This window comes from Notothenia coriiceps, unplaced genomic scaffold (genome assembly GCF_000735185.1).
Source record: "Notothenia coriiceps isolate Sejong01 unplaced genomic scaffold, NC01 NC01_scaffold00004485, whole genome shotgun sequence".
In the NCBI taxonomy this organism is placed as follows: Eukaryota; Metazoa; Chordata; class Actinopteri; order Perciformes; family Nototheniidae; genus Notothenia; species Notothenia coriiceps.
Genome location: NW_011337186.1, coordinates 684,429 through 705,921, shown reverse-complemented (window position 1 = coordinate 705,921; position 21,493 = coordinate 684,429). Strand labels below are relative to the sequence as shown.

The following is a 21,493-nucleotide window of genomic DNA, read 5'->3' as shown; positions in this document are numbered from 1 at the left end:
TGTTTTATTTACAGAAAGGTTTGATGTAGTCACAGGCTAGCGGACAATGATGCCAAATGAAGTTGATATTTTTTCACATTTTAAGGCTAATTTGTCATAATTTTTGTATTGAGAATACAAAATTAAGAGAAATTAAAAACTCACCATAAATTACTCTGAGACTTTTCTGCATTCATCTGCAAAGAGAGAATGTTAAAGAGAAAATCTATTAGGGTAGACTGAGGTTTAGCACTGTTCAGAGACTAATTACACAACAATGCCATTGTAAAATTATATTGATCTCAAGGGATGTATTTGACAAATTAGGTCTTAAAGATTTTAGTCCTATCTAAGTATGGTAAAATCAACACTCCAGACAGAAGCAATCATATGGTTCAGAGGGAAAAAAGGAAACACAATGAATCATTAATTGACTATTGACCATCTTTCTTCACATTTCAGCTTGCCTTTGTTGAATAGCTATTTCCATTAAAATACCAGCAATTTTGAAATTACAAATGTTACAACCATCAGCAAAGCAAACAGTTATCCTTTATATCAAACATTGTTCTTGTATGTTTTACAATTTCTTTCTACAGTACTCTCCAGTATACACCATCACCCTTGGCCTGATTTACATATTTCTGCCAGGGGCATTTAAAGCACTTCCTTGGTGAGGTGAAAGGTGTTGATGATTCTGGGGACCCACAGCTGGGGATGGATGGTCCACAGAAATTCCTGCAGAATGAAGGAAATAATTAAGAAAAGACCAGACCAATATTCTCTAAACAGTCTAATAACTACCTACAATATATACACATTAATGACGTGCAGTGGAATTTGGCAGACTTTCTTTTAAAGAAAATCCTACCACAACACTGATCCTGAATCAAATATTTTGTTATCAGAAATGGTAAATGCATTTAGGAGCTGAAACACAATAACATTAAATTAATGATTATACTTTGTTTTAACAGGCAATTTGTCTGGATTTGCAATTGTTTAAATATTTACAAAAGAGGCAGAATTATAATTAGCATAAACTGAAGTTGAGTTAGGCCCAAAGCAGGCTGTAGGCTCAGGCTGCCCATTTTGTGTCTGTCTTTGAACATATCAGTAAAACCAACTGTAGCCTATGCAAAAACAGAAAAATACTAGCTCTAAACGTACATTATTGACACTTAAATTGTTGTCAATAGTTCAACAGTACTACTATGTAATCATTCAACAAGGTGCTCCCTGATATGTTCAATTGTTTTTCACTCGCTTTCTAAAAATTCCACCAACGGCGGTGCATTTTCATGAATTTCCCTTTATTTTGTCCTGTGGGACTGGAAAGCAGTCAACGAGTTTGCAGGAGAAACTATGGCGAAATATTTCAAGTACCTGCCTTTGTATTGCTTGCATTTGGGGAGAATCCAGTGATGCTTCGTAGCTGCAGTAACAGAGCAGCAGCAGCATGTTTTAGCAGAACTCCGCCTACGTGCTACCAACCAACCAATCACATGCTGGTATACTCAGCTCCGCAGATGCATCGACCAATCATAGGGCTCTTCACACAAAAGTCACCTCTTCAACTTCCTAGCGGGAAGCTGCTATCGGGAAGTGTGAACAGGCTGCTGGAATCGCTGGTAAACAACCCTTTTACACACACATTTATTAACCAAGATCATCTTTTACAATGTGTTGCATGCATTGGCATCCAGCAGTCTTTAGATGATGTGAGGAAATGTTTTATGTTGGGTTGTTGTTTTTTCGTATGTAGCGCCAGTCATAACATAAAGCTATGTTTGGTTAGCAGTGCAGGTACAGCTGTTTTTGACAGCTGCCAGTCACCTGTTGTCGTTTCCCTTTCTAAATCAGATTGCTATTGGAGCATCCGGCAATCAAACTCTCACTATGTGTTTTTACAGATAAATACAGTCAAAGTCATACGAATCAAAGAAGATGAAGCTGTCCCGAGCTGAATATAAGGAGATTGTGAGATGGACTGATCAGCTGAGACCCACCCGTCAATGTATGAAGATTCTGAAAGAAAGATTTCCAAAGTAAGTGGCCCGGTTTCTGAAGTAGTGTATCAATACACTGTTATAAATAAAATGCATGAATTCCTAACCCCTACTCAAGTAAAAGCACAAAACAAAGAAGTATACCAAAAGTTAAATAACTCATCATGGAGAATGCCCCATTTCAGAATAATATATTATTGGACTATAATTATTGGTGCATTCATTTATCACTTTAATGTTGCAGCTGGTAAAGGGTGGGGTTAATTTTAATTACTTAATATATTGCTGGGTAGCTTAACCTATAACAAATATTATTTATTAGTTGATTTATATATTTTTTCCGTTCATAATCTGACTCTTCAAAGTTATTGAAGCTGTCAGATAAAGTAAGTGAAGTCAAAAGCAAAATATTGCCACTAAAAATGTAATGGAGTGGAAGTAAAATGTAGCAAATCATTTTAACACTCAAATAATGTGAAAGTATCTCAAACTTGTACTTAAATACATTACTTGAGTAATTATACTTACAGTCCACCACTGCGCTGAACTCTTTGAGCTTCCTCACGTGTAAATGTTTTGTGTTTTTAACATACTTTCTATAATGTACATCAATGAATAGTGTCCGAAATTGCCGAAAATAATGTGTTTGGATAATAATTGAAATACTGAGTGATGACTTTAACATCTATCGACTCCCAATAATACCATCTCTTTTTTTTTTTATCTCCTGTTAGATATGTATAACCCCATTTAATTCACCCCTTATGACCACTAATTAATTCTACACAGGTTTCTCTATAGGCTTCCACCACAGCATTAGCCAATGTTTTGCCATGCAGCGCCTTCACTTCCAGAAATCGAAGAGAGAGGTTAATGGTTGTGTTTGCCTTTCTCCTTGACACTGAGGGCCCTCACTTTATTGAACCTAACATGTGTAATCCCCCAAGGCCACCAGGACACCATGGCTGATCCCTTCGAGGTCACTTACAAAGTCGTATGTATTTGGAGCTTCCTACTTCCATTGTGCCCTAATCACCAATCTAGAAGAAGGTATCAGAACCCCAAAGGAGACACAGCAGAGCTTGATCTTGCCTTTATTCTCACTGTCAGCATTTTACGGAATATGTCATGCGTATAAAGTTCATTCAATATCCTGTATGTTTAGGCACCACCACTAGGAGCTCCTTCTCATGTTTATTTTGAGTTTCCTTTCACCTTTCGGTTTTCTTATCCAAACTGGCTTTAACAAACAGTCCAAATACCAGTTTTTCAAAAAGTGGAACTGGTGGGTGCAATAATTAAAGAAAAACATTGGAGCGTTTTCATTCCAATAATTCAGCACGATCTCTCTTTCCGGAGGAGCTGGCTCTTTTGTTTAGTCTCGCTGGTTATTGTTATTATTTCATTCACCATAACCAGTCTTGGGGAGACTCCTGCTCTTTAAAATCCCTGAGTCTCGTCACTGGGCCTGACAGACAGGCACGGCAGCAGTGTTTTCACAGCCTGCAAAATTATTCTGGTTGTCCAATCAGCTGAGCTGGGCTCTGGAGGGTTAGTGATTGGACTGGCAGGAAATCAGGCTCTTAAGACATAACATATCGACTAGGCCATCCATCATCTCTTAGCATGCGCTCAGGCACGGCAGTCAGCCACCCCCGCCCCACACCCCTCCTGTCCCCTCGGACTGTGTGGGAGCCCTGCCACTGCGTAAATATTGGCCAGGCTGGGGCTGGCAGGAGGAGGGTTGGAGGGGGGTTAGGGGTTTGTTGTGGACAAGCCTGCACTCTATCTCTCTGGCTATAATGCTCGGAGAGAAAAAAAAGACAGGTATCTGAATATCAAATAATTTCACATCGCACTGGGTCGATTTCCAAATGATGCTAGCTATGTTGAGTGAAGTGCAAATTCATTTGTTGGCTACCAGCGTCATGAAAGAGGCTGTAGTAGTTTCCTCGGGGGCTCGAATACACACTTATTAAGTGCTAATTATAACATAAAATATAATTTATTGTTATGTTAACTTTTTAAATAACAGCAGTCAACATTCATGAATGACATTGTTTAGTTATCAATAATTTTCATTTTTTCTAATAATATTTTATTAGCTATTAAATAATATGTATTAGTCTATTTAAAAAAAAAAAAGCAACATTAACTTCCATTGATGAGTATGTAGTATGAATGGCCATGATCCTCAAACATCTGAATGCTGCATTGTGTTCAAAACCATTTCATAATCATTGCCATTAATTTTGGACTTAAATGGAGGAACATTTGAACTTTGAACAAAAAGATTGTTAAAGGCCATTTCAAGGTAATTTCCACGGAAAGTCTGTCAGTCTTTCTGTTGTACTAAGAGTATGGGTAGTGGGAGGAGAGAGGGAGTGTCCCATAGACAGACAGAAAGAGAGAGATTGTGATGTGGAGTCCCTCATCTGTAACGGCTGCATAACACAGATGTTGGGAGTCATCTGTCAGCCTGGCCTCTCTTGCCGGGCCCGAGCTGCTCTGGGGGGAAAAGAATTGGACACGGTGCTGTCACTTTTTACCCCCACTCACAATGGAGGGACATGCAAATATCAACCCCCATTCCTGCCCTCTCTTCCTTGCCCTCCTTTTTAGCCAGCCGTGGTGCCCTGCCTAGTATCTGGACTGCGGCTTGGCAGCGAGAGGGAAGGGGGTGGGAGGGCTCATCGTAGGTCGGTTTGGGGGAAAATGTGACATCAGTCCCATCAGGTTCTTCTCTTGCCACATATTAGAATTGGAAATGATAGGCTGCTCTCTAAGGCCTTGCCTTGCTTCCCTTGGGGTCTAGAGGGGACCCCATTCCTTCCACCCTTTGTCCCCAGAGAGAGTCTGTGTAAGAAGGGCGAGAAAAAGAGGGAGGGAATGAGAGTCCTCTGTGTCCTTCTGTGCTGTATTATGAATGAATTTGGATGTAATGATTACCCCCCTCTTTAAAATGCCATTCGGCTCACTCCTCATATGGCTTTCACAGTCATGAAAGTGGGAGGGTGTGCAGAAAGGGGCAGATGCCTCTGATTTTTAAAATGCTTAAAAAGTTAAGTGTGAAGCATCCCTCCCCGCTAAACACAGCCACTGCATCTCTCTCTCTTTTTACTCTCTCACACACACACACACACACACTCGCACAGCTCCCTGGTGAGGAGTCCCTGAACGTTTTTCGAATCGGGCCCTAATGTGCCGTTTTCATCAGCACTGAGGCGGGCTGCAATATGGTGCTGGGGCTCGCTCTGGGAATATGAATGTTGATTAAGCATGCGTTCAGCCTTTTGAAATTCTGAAGAAGTGTCAGAATAATGGATGTTGAGCAAATGTCAAGCATTTGTTAATTTCTCTGTTATTTGGGGTTTATCTAGCATGATCTTTGAAAGGAAAACGCGGGACAGGGTTGTTGTGGCATGTGCCATTGATATGGTGATTTCTTGGCAACACACACTTTGTTTTTGATGGTAATATCTAGGCTCAGGACGAAGCTTGGGGACTTGCTCATTGATTATTTATCGTTGCTGTAGTGTTTATTTCTTTATTTACATGCCGACTAAAGCTAAGGATTTGATAGCAGGCACGATGCATTAAACTGGCAAGCTCTTTTTATATATATAAATATAAATATATATAATGGTTTTTTTCATAGAACTAAACTACGGTAAATACCTGAAGGATCATCATTGTTTTTTAGGCTCTCTTGCAAAATCAATGCAGCAATATTTTTGCAAAATTGTTTAGCTGCTTTAAGTACTTCACTTCCTTTGCTATATAAATTAATTAAAAAGTTGTATAATTTTCTTGCATATCAGAAACTACATTATCCTTTTTCAAACTAAATCTAAATACAATATCTATATCAACCATTTTATTGTTATATTGGTCCAATTTGAAACCTGTACATTTATATTATCAGTTCAAACACCTTTACTTAATGTTGAAGAATGACGTATTTAGAGGTAAACACATGTCATTTTATAAGTGAAATTGGATCTAAAGATGTATATTCATACTGCCAAAGTATTAATATAGCATTTCTAAAGTGTCCCAGTCGGAGTGTTTCTACATTTAGCTGAGAACTCCCCTGTTGTCTCTGTGGAATCAAATGAGTTGCTCTGTTGTAGCTCTCATGAAGGTAAACTACAAGAGCTTTTTTGTAGCCTGGAAGTGGCAATGACATTACCCAGAGACTGATCTAGTGCAGAGCCTGTGGGGGCAGCTGAGGCGGCCCCCGGTGCACGGCCTCACACTTCTGGTCCGCCATATTGAACAAAACACAAACTGGCAGTTGTGGCTTTGGGGTACAACCCTTGAAAGCTGAGAGGCTGGCAAACTAATTCCACAGCTTTATGTGGTTAGATGAGCTTTGGAAGGGTGAAGGGATGAATGAAGTGTAAGCAGAGAGGAGGGATGGAGAAAGAAGAGAAGTTGTGCTGAGTTTACAACTTCACGTCAAGCTAAGGAGTTCATGAATAAAAGATGAAGTCAATTACTTGATTAAGAAGCAAAGGAAGGACTACTTCCTCTTCATATCTTCAAGACATCGTCCAAGCACACGCCTTTTCGGCTCATTGGGCTAAAAATACAATATGAAATAAGGTCTTAATATAGAGGCCAATTATCAACTCAGAAATATCAGCTATGGTGAGCAATGCCAACAAATCACTGTACGGTAGAAACAGTGTTGTCCCTCAAGCCCCAAAGCCAGATACACTCAGAGGAAAACCTACAGCATAGAGCAGCACAGTTCAGCTGGGCAGCCATGGTGGAGTCTCTTGCCTCAGGTTCTCTTTGCATACTAGGTTCAATTGCAAAAGAAGAATGAAACAAATTGCCCAGAATGGTACAAGTTCCCCAGCCACGCTTGGGGGAGTAGGCAATTGGTCAGTATAATGTGTTTCTTTGCCAGACCAGTGGACGCTCGTCACTTGACGGATAACATGGACCTCATTTTCAATTTCTACGAGAATTTGCAGAAGCAGCGATGACAATAATCACACGATAGCAAAGGCAACACATCATAATAGTTAGAACATGTTTTGTCACACACAGAGCCACGAAGATCCCCAGCTTTCAGGAGGAATCACAATTAGGGATGTGATTGTGGGATATTTCTTGCTCTTTTTGGCACCATTATTTAACAGTTCTGACATCTACGTGCACCTCGGCAGACAGAAATGTTAAAGATTGTAATAAAGTGAATAGGCCTCTGTAGGGGTCATATTTTTTGTCTATTAGGACAATTGTAGACAGTGTGATGTCCTGTTGTGCTTCTACTGGAGCCATTTCTGTCCATAGTCCCCCTCGGGCTTGTAAGTCTGTATTCTGCAGAGAGAGCTGGGAGGGTAGGGGGGCAATATAAGTAAATGTAGTGGAATGTACTCAGGCTTTCAGGGCATTTTTCTTCATTTATAGAAAAAAACATAAGAATATAGTGGATCTGTTGATCTCTGTTAGATCTGTTGAACTAACAAGAAAATATAACAATATAACTGCAATTACAGTAAATACTATACATGATTGTTAATGTGTTTTCTGTAATAGGAAGAAGGCTTTACAGTTGTTTTGCACGGGGGTGAAAGTAAAAGTAATTTGAACTGCAAACACGTGCGCTCATTGTGCAAGTATTTGTACGAAGCTGTGTGACACACTGAGATTTGTGTTTGTTTCTATCTCTTGTCAAAATACATCACATTTATACATTAACGCGTAAAGATTTTTTTGGTACACATTTGTTTTGCTGCTGATGATGGAGAAACAGATGTTAGTATTTTGCATATCAGCATGTGTAATTAGCAGCATTTGCATATCCAGAGTGTTTTACCCACATTCAGCTGTTTTTCACTTTATAAAATATTGATCTATAGGAAAATAAATGCGTAATATATTATTGTCAGCAATCCCGCATTGATGAAATGAGATCTAGGTGAGATATAAATCCTAACTTTGCTAGGGAAGCATTAGCTAATAAAGTAATTTATATAACAACAAGGTATTACAACTGCGCAATATTTCCATACAATTTCTAAGAGTGAATCATTTTATCCATGTCATTCTCTTTTTAAAAAAGCAGCTTCATCGTCCATTAGGAAAAATATGTGCTATGCCTTAATTAGCCAGCTCCATGCCCTGAAGAGTCTCACCATGCAACACTCACTGCATGCAGATCCACCAAATGCTAAATACTGTCGCAGCATATGATACCAATGCCATTAGCCAGGTGGCTTTCATTACCTAAATTACAGCTATTGTTTATAATTAATTATTTGTAAATAGGAAGATTCTGAATATAATGGATGGCTTGAATTCCCTCATCTCCTATTAATTAGGTTGTAGGGAATTTCTAGGCTTTTCGCAACTGTTTTCTTCCATGTAAGCTTAAGACACTGATGCACTTTGAACGCATGAGGAGTCAAGGCAATTCGACACTCAAATATGAATTTGTCAGATTCATAACCAGTGGATAGCCTAACTTAATAGAGCCTAAAGCACTGACCAGACAAGCATACCAGCTCAGTGACAAAGTGAAAGTCCCTAATTGTTTTTAATTTAATCTGCTGCTTTACTATTTTGGGTGCCAGTGCATATTAATGCTCTGTCTTATGTTGTAAGGAAGGGTAATTAGGTTGAGAGTGAATGATTCCCTAACCACTCTTCTGTCTCCCAACCTTCTGTTTCCCCATGTTCTAAATTATATCCAAGAGGGAGGGATTTTTATTTTTTCTTCTCTCATAAAGGTCAGTGTTCAGATGTGCTGCATTGCACGGACTCTTTTTGTAGTGGTTTGAAAATGTTCCTTTTCCCTTTTAATACATTTAAATAATTAAACACTGTTTTAAAATCAAACAGTCAAACATCTATCTAATTCAAAAAGATACAAAGATTGATGAATTAGTTATTATGAAAACACTAAGATATTTCAATGTGGAGATGTTACACTTTCGGACTCCAAAGTTGTCATAGCCAGGGGGGGATTTTGGGATTAACCCTAGAAGAAAGTTCTGTAATTTAACAATAATGTTTTGACATATAAACAAAATGCTATTTATCTTTATGTTGTATCACAGCATTAAAAAGAATAACATGCAATAATCATTCTTCTGTGCTCATAATGTGCATACATACGAATAAAATGCTTTGTTTAAAACAAAAAAAGGCAGTGAGAAATAAATCAGGTTTTGGAATATTTATAGAATAATTTTGTATCAGACCATGTCTCTCAGAATCTTGTATTATGAGGTAAGGTAGTGTATGTATAACCGTGCTACTGTGCAGCAGGCAGATCAGATCCCCATTGTAAGACTTCACTTGGCACTATATGTTAGCATGAATAGAGCTTACTGTGCCCAGGAGAGCACAGATTGGATATACATTAATGCAAAGTCTGCAATAACCTACTATTCATGTCTGTTAAATGGAAAAAGGGCACTATACAATATGAGCACAGTGTAAAATATGACAGACTCTATAAAATGCAGATCGTCTTGGTTTGGATCCAGGTGTCTGCCCTCATCTCTTTTACATCGCTCTCTTTTTCTTCAAAATCGTAGAATACTTGGTCTTGTTTCAACACTCAAGTTAGTTTCAGCATTTGTGAAGCTTTTATCCATTTTCCATGTCAGCAACAACTGCTATAGGTGAAGCAGAAAAAACAAAAGTCCCCAAAGTTCTTTGTGTTTTTGAAATGGATATGTTTTCCCAGATATTTAGAGCAGTTTATGTCCCTTTTTAAAGTTAACAGGGTATAGATTTAGCAATTAGGCTGTAATCGTGCTCATTATAGAGTAATCCATTTAAAACCTAACAGATGTCTGTTCCAACAGGGGGATCGTGATGGTCCCATGCCAACAATAAGGCCGTAATGTTGTTGAAATGCTCAGGTGCATGGTTGAAGTGTGGAAGATTTTTTTTTTTCTTCCCTTAAGTGTCCACATGTTGACAGTTGACCATTTAATGGCCCACTTAATTGCAGTGGCCCCTTCATCCCCGAGCATCATTGTACATTAATGCTGAGGTGGCAGTGAGTTTCCCCTTCTTCTCCTTCACTTCAAACTGTTTTTCATTCACATATTGTAACTGTAACTTTGTGGTTGACAAGACTCATCTGTGATGGGTCGAGCCCCAGAGAGTTTGAATAGTCACAAATTAGCTGTTCTCCGGCCTTACAACTTAAAAACTGGCATCTGAAGAACCCAATATGACGTGTTTGGTGGGGTAAGCCATTAAAAACTGCTAAACTATTCCTGTGGTTAAAATGCTTTTATTAAAAATGGCCGCAGACGGAGACTCCAGACAGAAATCAATGTTCGAGATTCCTTTGGCTTTGTTTACATGTCACATGGTTATTTCATGGTTTATAGTGATTGATGTCGAAAGCCTATGTGGACTCAATAGTTTAATGCAGAAAGGAAGCTTCAGCCTCTCCTCAGTATTTACATACCACTCTCAGGTGACTTGTAACCAAAAGTCCATTAAATTTAACAATCAAGTGTACTGAGAGCAGTATATGGAAACCACTGGAGACCATCACATAGCAGTTTGTGTATGTCCATGTGTGTGTGCTGCATTCATGTGTTCTTCCCATTGATATGCACGTGGAGGTATGTATCATCCAATTAGAATAATATCTGTCACCAATTTAAATATCCCCAACCCAAAGGAGCCTGTGGGGGTGGGAGAGGAGTATTGAAGGGGCTGTGAGTCCCTGTTGGAGCTGCCTGTTTTCCAGGTTTCTCTCTCTGCCAGGTGTTTGACATTGACTAGAGCTGGAGATGAATGTAACTTATGGCATCCCATAGAATCCACTGACTCCTGGGAGTCCAAGCTTCCTGCAGTGAAAGTTTCCATTTTCAAAGCCCATCAGTTGCAGTGGGACGGATCCAGAGAGGCCCATATGCCAGCTCTGACAGTGAAGCAAGAAAACTTTCTCCTATCTGTGCATTGCTACACCAATCACACAAATAGATACACAATCTCACAGTGGTCAACTCCTTTTGCAAAGAGACATCTACCAAACCACAGAGTGTTATTTCCAGTGAATGCTGGGTTTCTCTCAGCACATCCTGTCCTTTATCTGCATGAATGTCATTACTTTTACTTCAACATTGTTATGTTTGGTTTGGGTATGTTCTTTATGAGTGCAATAACTGCACTTCAATGTTGAAGAATTTATTTTCCAGCTCTCTTACTGTAGATAAAATGGATGGAAGAAGATGGTATGTATGAATGAGTGAAAGGGAAAAATAACAGGGTATATTTTTCTCATCTCTCATACCACGCATAACCTCCCCCTGTCTTCCACCCCTACGCCATCGTGGCAGGAATCCTTTGTCAGAGGTGTTCATCTGGAACAACTTTGCCACACTTGTTTTCATGTTCTTTTAGATTACAGGGCAGCTGGCCCCAGCTTTGAAGCTCCCCCTCTCCCTTTGTCTCTGTGCAATGCACTCTGGTAATTAACTTTGTCCTTCTTTTATTTGTTCCAGTCACTCGCAGTCCACTCTTCTGAGCATCTTCTCCCTGGAGTACCAGGTTAGAAGTTTTCTTCCTTTGTGAGCCCTGACAGGTGCCTAATTGAATGATGAATGTTCCTTTATTTCTTTGTAATTGAACTGCCAGCTCTCTGATTGGTTTGGAGAATGCCCCCCCCCCACGCCATACCCCCTTTTGTTCCCTCCACCCCCTCCTCCTCACGTTCACGTTGAGGGCTCTTGCCTGCCTTAGCCTCAGTGGATGTCTGCCAAGCCTTCCCATCCATCTGTCTAATAACATCTAGCCCCTGCTTATTTGGTGGACCTGTAATAAATTATGCTAAACCATTATTATTCTGACAATAATAATTTCCCCGTGTAGTGCGGCTGCGTGTGCTAAATGTTTGCTGACTCGCACTGTCACTGCTGCTTTCCACGGCTGACAGCAGATGATGATAAATGGCCACTGCCGCCAGTGGCAGAAGGCAGCACAGGCAGAAAATGGAGTCATTTATCATCCGCCTGACAGGTGTCAGTCACACTGCCCGTCTCTGTGGAATTACATTTTCTCTGTGTAGTAGTTTTTAAATAAGTTGTTTTTTAACCAGTGGTCTTCCTTCTTGTATCCCCTGTCCTCCTCCTTCTTGCCGAAGATGGCAATTCAATTGCAGGGAAATGTCAGGGTGTGGAATCTGAAATAAGGTCATTGTTTGATCGAAAAAGGGGAAATGAATACAAGGTTTGAGTGAGGGGGGTAGCGGGGGGATGGGGGTTTGAACAAGCTTTCCTTCATACACTTTGACCCCTAGCAAACTTATTGAAATTAAATTACTTTGACCTAAGATCTATTACGCTTGTTCATATACAACAGAGCATGAAGGGAGGAACCTAGGCTGAACAGGTCTGCATGTTATTCAGGTGGAATGGGAAAAATAACACACTGAAATAAAGTATGAATAATGAATGTATGGAAATAACTATTATTATTATTATTATTTATTTTTTAATAATAACCAGTATTTTCTTTATGATAGAAACGAATCAAAAGAACAATCTCAAGACACCATGCACCAGATGCTATTGAAAGCCACTACCAAAGGTACTGTATTTCTTTGTATTGTATTACTTTATTGCTCTTATTTCTTCTGTCAAGCCCTCTCTGTTTATCTTCCTCACATCTCTATCCCTATTTTTATCTTTCACTTCTTTTTTGTTGTATCTGTCTCCCACTCTTGTGTGCTCTCTTTGTCTTCCCTGTTCTGTGACAGAGGAATGGACTTGCAAAAGTCAGAGAGTAGGTGGGCCACCGTGACAGATATAATCTTCCCCAAACAAATCACCACCCTCAGGATTCATTCCAGACCTCCACTTGCACCTGCTAAGCTCTGTTCTGCATGTCAAAGTGAAAGCAGAAAAATAAATAAATAACCGGGCTTTAGACATTTGCCTTACTCAGGGTTATGACGGGATGATTATCTGTAATTCAATGAATACGGACAAATTCAAAGAAAAAAGAAAAGAAAAACAGGCTGTAGGGGGAAAACCTCTTTGCATATTGCAATTAGCCTTTATCTAGCATATTAGGCCATTGTCCTGGGGTAAACAAGACTGGATAATGCACTTCTAATCCACTTAAAACAACAAACCTCAGACATGATCTGGGTAGGATCAGAGGGGAGCTGCTGTTTTAGCTGGCGAGGGAAAAAAGGCTTTTTGGGCGGCAGGGGTTAACTAACTATCACCATCATCTGGCTTCAAGGAAATTTGAAGCCCTTCAAGCAGTGCTGTTTTAACCGCACTGAGCCTGCCATATGCCACCTAGGGCAGAGTCATCAGGGACATTAGCATGTCTTGGCTAGCCTGGTCTAGTCCCCTCTACCCTTCTGTCTGCCTTTGTGGGCCATGTTTTTTTTTTTACTGCTGTTGTTGTTCTTTGTTATAATGAAGGTATCTGAGTGAAGCCAAGGCACATCCCACTGCCCCCGTCCTGCTGGAGTTGGCCAATGAGGTAATGGCCTAACCTTTAGTTAGTTCTCTGTCTCTCTTTTCTTATCTTCAAAAGGAAAATCCTCAATTGATGCCTGCTTTTTCCTTTAAATGGATAAATAGAAATTGGCCACAGTTTGAGATTTTCTCAGTAGTCTGTTAGTCATTATCAAAATTGGTAAATTGGTCCGCACCATTATCAATTATTTAATGTAATTAGCCCTCACCTCCATTAAGCAGATGTGAAAATACGTGTTGTGTTTTATTAGGTCATTTTCCAAATTGCACTTCAGGCAGAGTTGCAGCAAACTGCGGACAGGTGAGGGCCGGGTCATTGGTTAATTCTTCTCTTCATCACCTCACCACCTGTTTGCTTTAGAAAGGTCAGGGTAGGATTGGTTCTCTGGTTGATGCAGAAAATGTTATTCATACGTATAATTTCATGTGAACTTGGTACAATAATCAAATAGTGGTGTGATTTTTGTGTGCTTTTTATAAAACAACACTTAAATTATTCACATGATCAAGTTTCTGCATTTTACTCTAGAGCAAACTAATCCATCAGTTACCCCTAGTGTTTCTCACATTTGGACCTAATAAGTAAATTATTGTTGTAATACTAAATAATTTACAGTTTCTCTTCTGTGAAGAAAAAATGGAAAAAGCAGCTTATGTTGCTGAATGATTATTTATGCAATATGTATTCGATTATTCAGATACTGATTTCTTTCTTATGTTGTCATTTGATCCCATTGTTAGTCTGGCAATTTTGACATTGTGATATTTAGAACTGAATGTAGACTGTGTAAGCTTTTAAAACATTTAAATTCACATTTTAATCTGTATTGGTGAATACACCAGGCAACTGGATTTGAGGGTTTCTTAATCTAAAATCAGAGTAGTTCACATGCATCAGCGGCACCTCAAAGCTAACTGCCATTATTCATTCTCCATTTAATTGACACATGATTTTTTTTTTCTCCAAAGGATTAAATTCAGCTCAGAGATAACTGTCTATGAACCATTTAACTGTCATTTTAATATGCTACTTAACATTTAAACCAAGCACTCATGGTCTCCCAGACCGCTAATTGATGTAGTTTCATCCCTTTATGAGACAATATATCTCCAACAGAGGGAAATGATTAACAATGATGAAAACTATTCATGGATTTCTTTTTTTTTGCCCGAGAAGTCTTCCATAAATGAGGGTTCTAAGCCCGACATTTGCTGTGTTTTCGCAAGCTGTATATGAAGTTTTATGTAAAGGTTACTTAAACATAAGGGGTTTAGAACAGTGCAGTTACACAACTGTTCTCTACGTGACAGCCATTAGCCTACGGGGCTAATAAAAGTGGAGTTTAACTAAACAATAATTGTTATCTGCAGGAAATAAAGGTTTGGTGAGTCTTAGTCACATGTTAAACCCATGAAGTGCTGCGCCCTGACTTGAGAATGGAGACTCATGATTAATATGAAAATTAGGGAGATGCAAGTACCTGAACTAATCAGGTGGTCCTTATTCAGTCTGGGCCAGCGATGGTAATGTTGCCATTTTTCATGTGTCAGCCCTGATGCAGGTTACCAGGAATCTGATGCTCATCATCCAAAAATGTGTATAGAGCGCAAACTATTACGCACAAAGAGGAAAGAATTGAGAGCAGAGACGAAAAGGAGAGGAAATTAGAAAGGTTGGGGAGAGGAAAGAGAGCTTCAAGCTAAAAGCTAAGTTTAAAACGCTAACAGAGGTCTTAATGAAGATATAAACTCTGTGCTGCTCACTCCTTAATTATTACCGACATGTTTGGCCTTTTTAGTGCAATATTATGGAGACGTTAACAAATACTTCTGCGGGTAAAAATACATTGTTTTTAGACAGAAGCCTCTCTGCTCCCAGCGTTACCAACAAGCATCAGAGAAAAGATGAAACGCACCATTCTTACTACAGGCTGAGGGCAAATTCACTTCTGGTCCCCAATTATGCTAACAAGAGAAAAAATGATCTCTAGCTGTGTTTCATAACAAGCTGGCTAGAAATGTCTTGTCTTCAAGCAATGCTTTAATTCCCTCAATGCTGAAGAGGTTGTGCAATTTAGCAATAAATGACTTAATGTGTCTTTTAATGTTTAGCAGATAAAAAGCAATGCTTAGGAAAAGGAATTAGCTCCATATGCTTGGTTTACCTTTTTAAAGCTAATACCTCACTCTGACGATTTGGAGCATTTTATGAGTAGTGCCTTAAGTTAATTGAACTGAATAATAAAATAAATACTAGCTTTTGTTTTCTCATTCCAGTACCATTTCAACAATTTCCTGGTAATATTGTTTATAATGACCGGGAAGGCATAAGAATGAAGTCAAGGATACACCTTCAGTATCAGCCATTAGTACTCCCTTACCTGTCAGGGCATCTCCCTGCACTCAAACTAAAAAACACTGCACACCTCTCAACACCTCTCAAGGTGTCTTTGTGTTCAAAGAGCGCTGCAGCCACAGGTTCTATTCTTCCCATTAAGGGCTGCATTCCCACAGTCCCTCCGGTGTGTCCTGTTGGTGTCTGAAGTTTTTCCTTGGTGATCATCCTATGATTAAAGCTCTGCATAGTCTCTGTCTCGGGCAAAGTGTCTGCAGCTTTTTCATTCCAGATGAGAGACTACGGTTGTCCGTTTGACAGAGGCGAAGGCAATTCAGCTTGGTAGCTTGGCTGCGTAATTGGCGAGCTCTTGTTCCTGTGGGAAAGGTTATTGCACAGCAACGCTTTCAAAGACCAATTTGCACAGAGATTGTCGAAAGTTAGGTCAAGGTTTGAAAACCCAATAATATCATTTAAAGCCATTACAATCATTATTATCCATGTGACATCAGCCGAAAGTAGACCGGCGGTGTAATTTCAGCGCCGTAATTCTTAGGTTCTTTGAAATGTGTTCGCACTTCCAACTGGATATGCGGGATTTAGTCTGAAGGTTTGTAAATGGAGTAATTCTCAAGAGAGGAATACTATTTCCACTATAGCCCTGTTTTGAAGTAGCATTAACTCTGCATAGCCTGGTTTTTCATTAAGGCAAATTCTCTCTTTTTGTTGTTCAATCTATTTAAAGGTGGATCTGTCTCCGGCACTGATGGCTCGTATCATCCTGGACAGGTTCCTTCAGGGCCTCGAGGGTGGAGTGCGTGAGTAACACTTTTCCATTTCCCCCTCCATCCTTTCTATCATCCCCCCATCAGTCTTAATTGTAGCACTTTGTCTGAATCCCTTTCTGTTTGAGTCCCAAATCCCGTTCTTGCTGCTGTATTTTCAGCCTGTCCGAGCCTAATGAGAGACAGACCACATTTAGTGCTAGCTGCATCCCAGGGCACATGACTGGCAATTAAGCACTGGAAGGACCACCCACCTCTCAACTGCAGTCTGGATCAATTCTAGCTCACCTCATCAGTGTTATTTATAACACCCCTGATTTCTTTCCTCACCCTCCTTCATCCCCCAATGCATCCATCTCCCCCCTACCTTCTCTTCCTCCTTCATCTCCTTCTCTTTCTCCATCTCTACTGGGGTCCTCTGAGGAAATTAAGTTAAGGAAAATGTGGCAGGAAAAGCAAACCATCTCAAGGTAGCGCTGATGAAAACAAAACTCCAGATGCAAATATTTGTGTTAAACTTGAATAATTGTCTCTGTACATTCCTGTTAGTGTGTAGAGTTTGGTTATATATTGTGTAATAGTTTTTTGGCAGAAATACTGGAAACATTTGCAGTAACACTTAAAGAGAAAATCTAATATCACATGCAAATATTATTCCATAACATTTCAATAGATTGTGTGTGTCTGTGCCATAGCCAGGGCTTTGAGAGTGAATCGCATGATGTCAAAAAGACGTGATTTCAATTTAATCAAGAAAGAGATTAAAGTGGATGTGTGTTATTTTCAACTTCGCCACAGCACAGCCATTTGTCAAAGTCAGAGATGTGATTGCTTTGGACCCACCGTTATCCACTGCCTGTCAAAATACTAGTCTGAGCTGCTTGTAGAACAGGGCATTCATCCAGGAGAAGCACTCGGTCTCAGATAATAGCACACTGCATCCCTCCATCTCCATACAGTGAAAACAGGCTTTATTATTGCTCACAATAGATTTGTAGCAGACAAAACTTCCCGGATGATCGTTGTTTAATTTCAAAACAGTGTTGTAACCATGGAGTATTACAGCGTTTGCAGGCTTGAGAGTAATGTCATGGTTGTGGCTCTTCTTCTTGTACAGTGATGTCAGAGAAGCTAGATGGCTTTTACAAGATAATCATAGATCTAAATCAGCATAACTAAGCCTGCACGCTGTGAAAGAAAAGTGATTTAGATCCGATTAACATCTACTTTAATCCTACCTGCTGTTTAAATAAAACCTTTCAAATGTTGACGTTAGGGGTGTAACGGTATCCGTATCCGTATCCGTCCCGTACTGTCAGGGTTCGGACGCCACGCGACGAATACGCCTTTTTTTTTACGAGTGGGAAAAAAGTCTGTCATTCAGGGCATTATTTTTACACTATTTATAATCCAGGGGGCGGTATTGCGCCTAAAAGCTGTTTGCCAGCCGCCCTTAAATAACAAATGAAGAACAAGAAGAAACACAACAACAAAACCTAAAAGAAGAAGAAGAAAAGTTAGTATGGTGATTTCAGATAACACACAGGAGTTAGAACCCACCAGCTTCTTTTAAATCAGCTGTGTGGGAACATTTCGGGTTCCCTGTGGACTACAATAACGATGAAGTGTGCAAGTGGTGGATCGGACGAGCACGGTGTTTCGGTGTTGTTCGATAGCGGTGCGGTATGCTAATGGGAATATAATAATTGCTTTTTCTTGTTGTACCGAACCCGTATCCAACCGTGACCCCCAAACCGAGGTACGAACTGAACCGTGACTTCTGTGAACCGTTACACCCCTAGTTGACGTCTTTATACTGTACCTTTTTTCACTTTTACCAGCTGTGAAGCCGGTTGATTTCAGGGTGACTTGTTTTCTCCTCTGCAATCTCCTAATGACCTGCTTGGCCTTTGCAAATTAATTGCTGTCCACATGGGTTGTGCGGTCAAATCGTCCTATTTCCCTCTGTGTATATTAGACTCCAGTAATGTGTTTCCATTATTAAACAAAGCAAGGATAATTGTCTTTCCTGGCAATTAGCTCACAGGCTGGTCCTGTGCTATTGTCAGGTATATCCGTCATGCCCCCCTCCAGACCCAGACTGCACTCCAGTGTGCCTGTGTGTGTGTATTTGTGTTGTTTTTGTTGACTCCAGAGGGAGGGCCAGCAGGCACATTGCAAAGATCAATAGACTTCTATATAAGGGACATTACCCCCAACTGGGTGAGTGGCTTGCCTTTGCCTAGCACCATCGTTTTTTGAATTCCCCTTCTCTGTCCCTTGCATTCAAGAGACACAGGAATGGGGCCTTTGGGACTGTGGAATATATGTACAATCACTAGTGCTGGATCAATACAGAGTTTTAAATTGTTTTCTCTCCTTTCCTTGTTTTGTTTTGCTTGCTTGTTGTTGCCTCCCCTCCCTTCACACACCAACACCACCACCACCACCACACCTTAACATGACGACACCACCAACAAGCTGCATCCCCCCCTCTCTCCTTGCAGCAGAAATATTGTAGAGAGCATCAGTCAAGCAGAATGAAAGACTATCTGGTGGTGCTTGTAAATAAATCAATACATTCAAAGCAGTTTTATCACGTATTGAATATGATATCAACATCCATAATGCTCCTTGTCTCGTGAAAACAGACTGGGCAGTAGGGGAGGAAAGGTCACGTGTGGACTTTTGCACAGTTTGTATTCACTATTTTAAGGTCACTAAGAGCTGCAATTTTTAGGAAAAAATACAGTATTCTAAACCAGGTGAGACAGCTTTGATGAGGACGCTAGAATTCCTCTCAGGGTTGTTGGCAACGGATTAATGTCCTAAATGGGCCACATGGATATGGCAATTAAGTTAACTTTAGGAACTTATTGAATTTGATGACAATAAAACAGAAACATAACTAAGGCAGCTAAATATATGTTTGCATTACAGTTTAATCTGTCATTGTGATGTGTTCAAATGAATTATTAAAAAAGATGTATAAACGTCTTTAAATCGAAAATATGTACTAAAGTTTATATGTATAGTGGCAATACAATTACATTGAATTCAACTGAACCCAAAACCCTCTTTCAAATATATTACGTATGACAGAAAATACTATAAATTGATTCCTTGTAACTGAATTGATATAATAGAAATGCACCAAATGTTATGACCGCAACGACATAACTGATGTACTAACTCTAATTTAACGATATGATATATTTTGGAACTATTTAAAATGTTCTTGTTGACAGAAAATATGTTTACATCTAAAATGTCTATCAGATTACATTAAATGGATTACACGTGCACACAGAAAGTGTCTCAACCCACTGATACATTCTGTAAATGATAGGATCAAATTATAAACTCTTGTATTGTAATTGTTTCTAGATACTTCCTCGTATAGCCTCACGTTGGGGGAGCTCCTGCTCTTCTTTTCCATCTCCTGCTATCTCTTCATTTTTCTCTCTATCCCTCCACTGACAGGAGTTGATGTGCCTCTAGATTTAGACATACTTTTTTTGCGGAGGCAATTTTGCTAGCTATTTGACCTTTTCCATTTTCCCAAGGCCCAGCTCCAGATTAGATTGCTGCTCCATGTTTTGTAACTATGTGATTCGACCGCCTTTAAGATTTATTGTCACATTCCTTTACCGAAGCCTTGTACGCAAGGTTATAAATGTCCTGCGTTTGATGTTAACACTGTGAGAATGTTAGTGTCTACTATGATCCTTTGGTTCCTTGACAGAATTCGTAATAGCTTCAGTGTTTTGCAGATCAGACATGTTGATAACTGAATATTGTATTATGTTCTATCCAGTCAAATCTCAACTTTGGTATCCACTATGATTGTTATGGTTGCTCCGCTCTTGTCTTCAAGTGCTCCTCACTTCTCTCCCTCACCCCTTAACTGTGGTAGAGCTGTTGTGTATATGCAGCCTTTTTTTCAAATAATGAGAGTAAGGGCACTTCATTAGCAAGAAGGGAGGGAGTAAGGAGTGTGTGTGTGTGTGTGTGTGTGTGTGTGTGTGTGTGTGTGTGTGTGTGTGTGTGTGTGTGTGTGTGTGTGTGTGGCTGTGCAGGAGGTAAAGTGTGTGTGTGTGTGTGTGTGTGTGTGTGTGTGTGTGTGTGTGTGTGTGTGTGTGTGTGTGTGTGTGTGTGTGTGTGTGTGTGTGTGTGTGTGTGTGTTGCAAGGGAGGTAAGCAGCAGCGTGGCACTTCACTTGACAAGTATACTAATTACTCCTTTTCAGCAGAGAAGCTCCAGTCAGACTCTGCCACAGTCTAATGGCCTGACCCAGGAAGCCTCTCTCCATAGCAGAGCCTCCCCAGATATACTATTACTACTGCCACACACACACGCATACACACACATACACACCGAAATGTAGAGTCTCATCTCACCGCTATCAGGGAGAATCAGGTGGAAGCAGATCAGTTCTGCCCCAGTAACCTCTTCAGGGACTGGGCTCCTCCTGCACAGAGATACCACCGCGTATCATCAACCAGCACCTACACACCACCACAGATACTTAAAAAGAAAACACGTTTTTTTTCCCCCCCTTCCTCTCATCTCCCACTCTCTCTTTCGCCGTCTCCCTTTCCCATCTTCTGTTTTTTTTTTCAATACGGGAGGATAAATTTAAAAGGAGTAAATTGGAAAATCAAATGAGGGCTTTAGGCAGCCGCAGAGATTTGCAGAGCTGTCGGCCAGCGTCGCAGGGCCTCATCCATCATGTACCACAAGTAGTCAATTCCTCTAGTATCTGTAAATGTTTTCAGATATTAGCCAATTTATATGCTCCCAGATTCATCATGGAAAATCAGCTTTAGCGGCGCACATTATCAGGACCTGTCTCTCCCTTGCTCCATGAAGTTTGATGAACGAGTGCCCCTCCACAGCTCA

General features: G+C 40.1%; 1 protein-coding gene across 1 annotated transcript in view; it reads left to right on the top strand.

Annotated features, from left to right (window-relative positions):
* Nucleotides 1-1,550: 1,550 nt before the first annotated feature.
* The window catches only part of cdin1 (CDAN1 interacting nuclease 1), a 52,708-nt gene continuing 32,765 nt past the window's right edge, over nucleotides 1,551-21,493 (top strand). Inside the window, exons 1-6 of the mRNA XM_010767560.1 lie at nucleotides 1,551-1,610; nucleotides 1,893-2,027; nucleotides 11,483-11,528; nucleotides 12,502-12,566; nucleotides 13,415-13,475; nucleotides 16,552-16,624. Of these exons, the coding sequence (XP_010765862.1) occupies nucleotides 1,927-2,027; nucleotides 11,483-11,528; nucleotides 12,502-12,566; nucleotides 13,415-13,475; nucleotides 16,552-16,624 (346 nt within the window). The 5' untranslated portion in view covers nucleotides 1,551-1,610; nucleotides 1,893-1,926. The remainder of the gene's footprint in view (nucleotides 1,611-1,892; nucleotides 2,028-11,482; nucleotides 11,529-12,501; nucleotides 12,567-13,414; nucleotides 13,476-16,551; nucleotides 16,625-21,493) is intronic.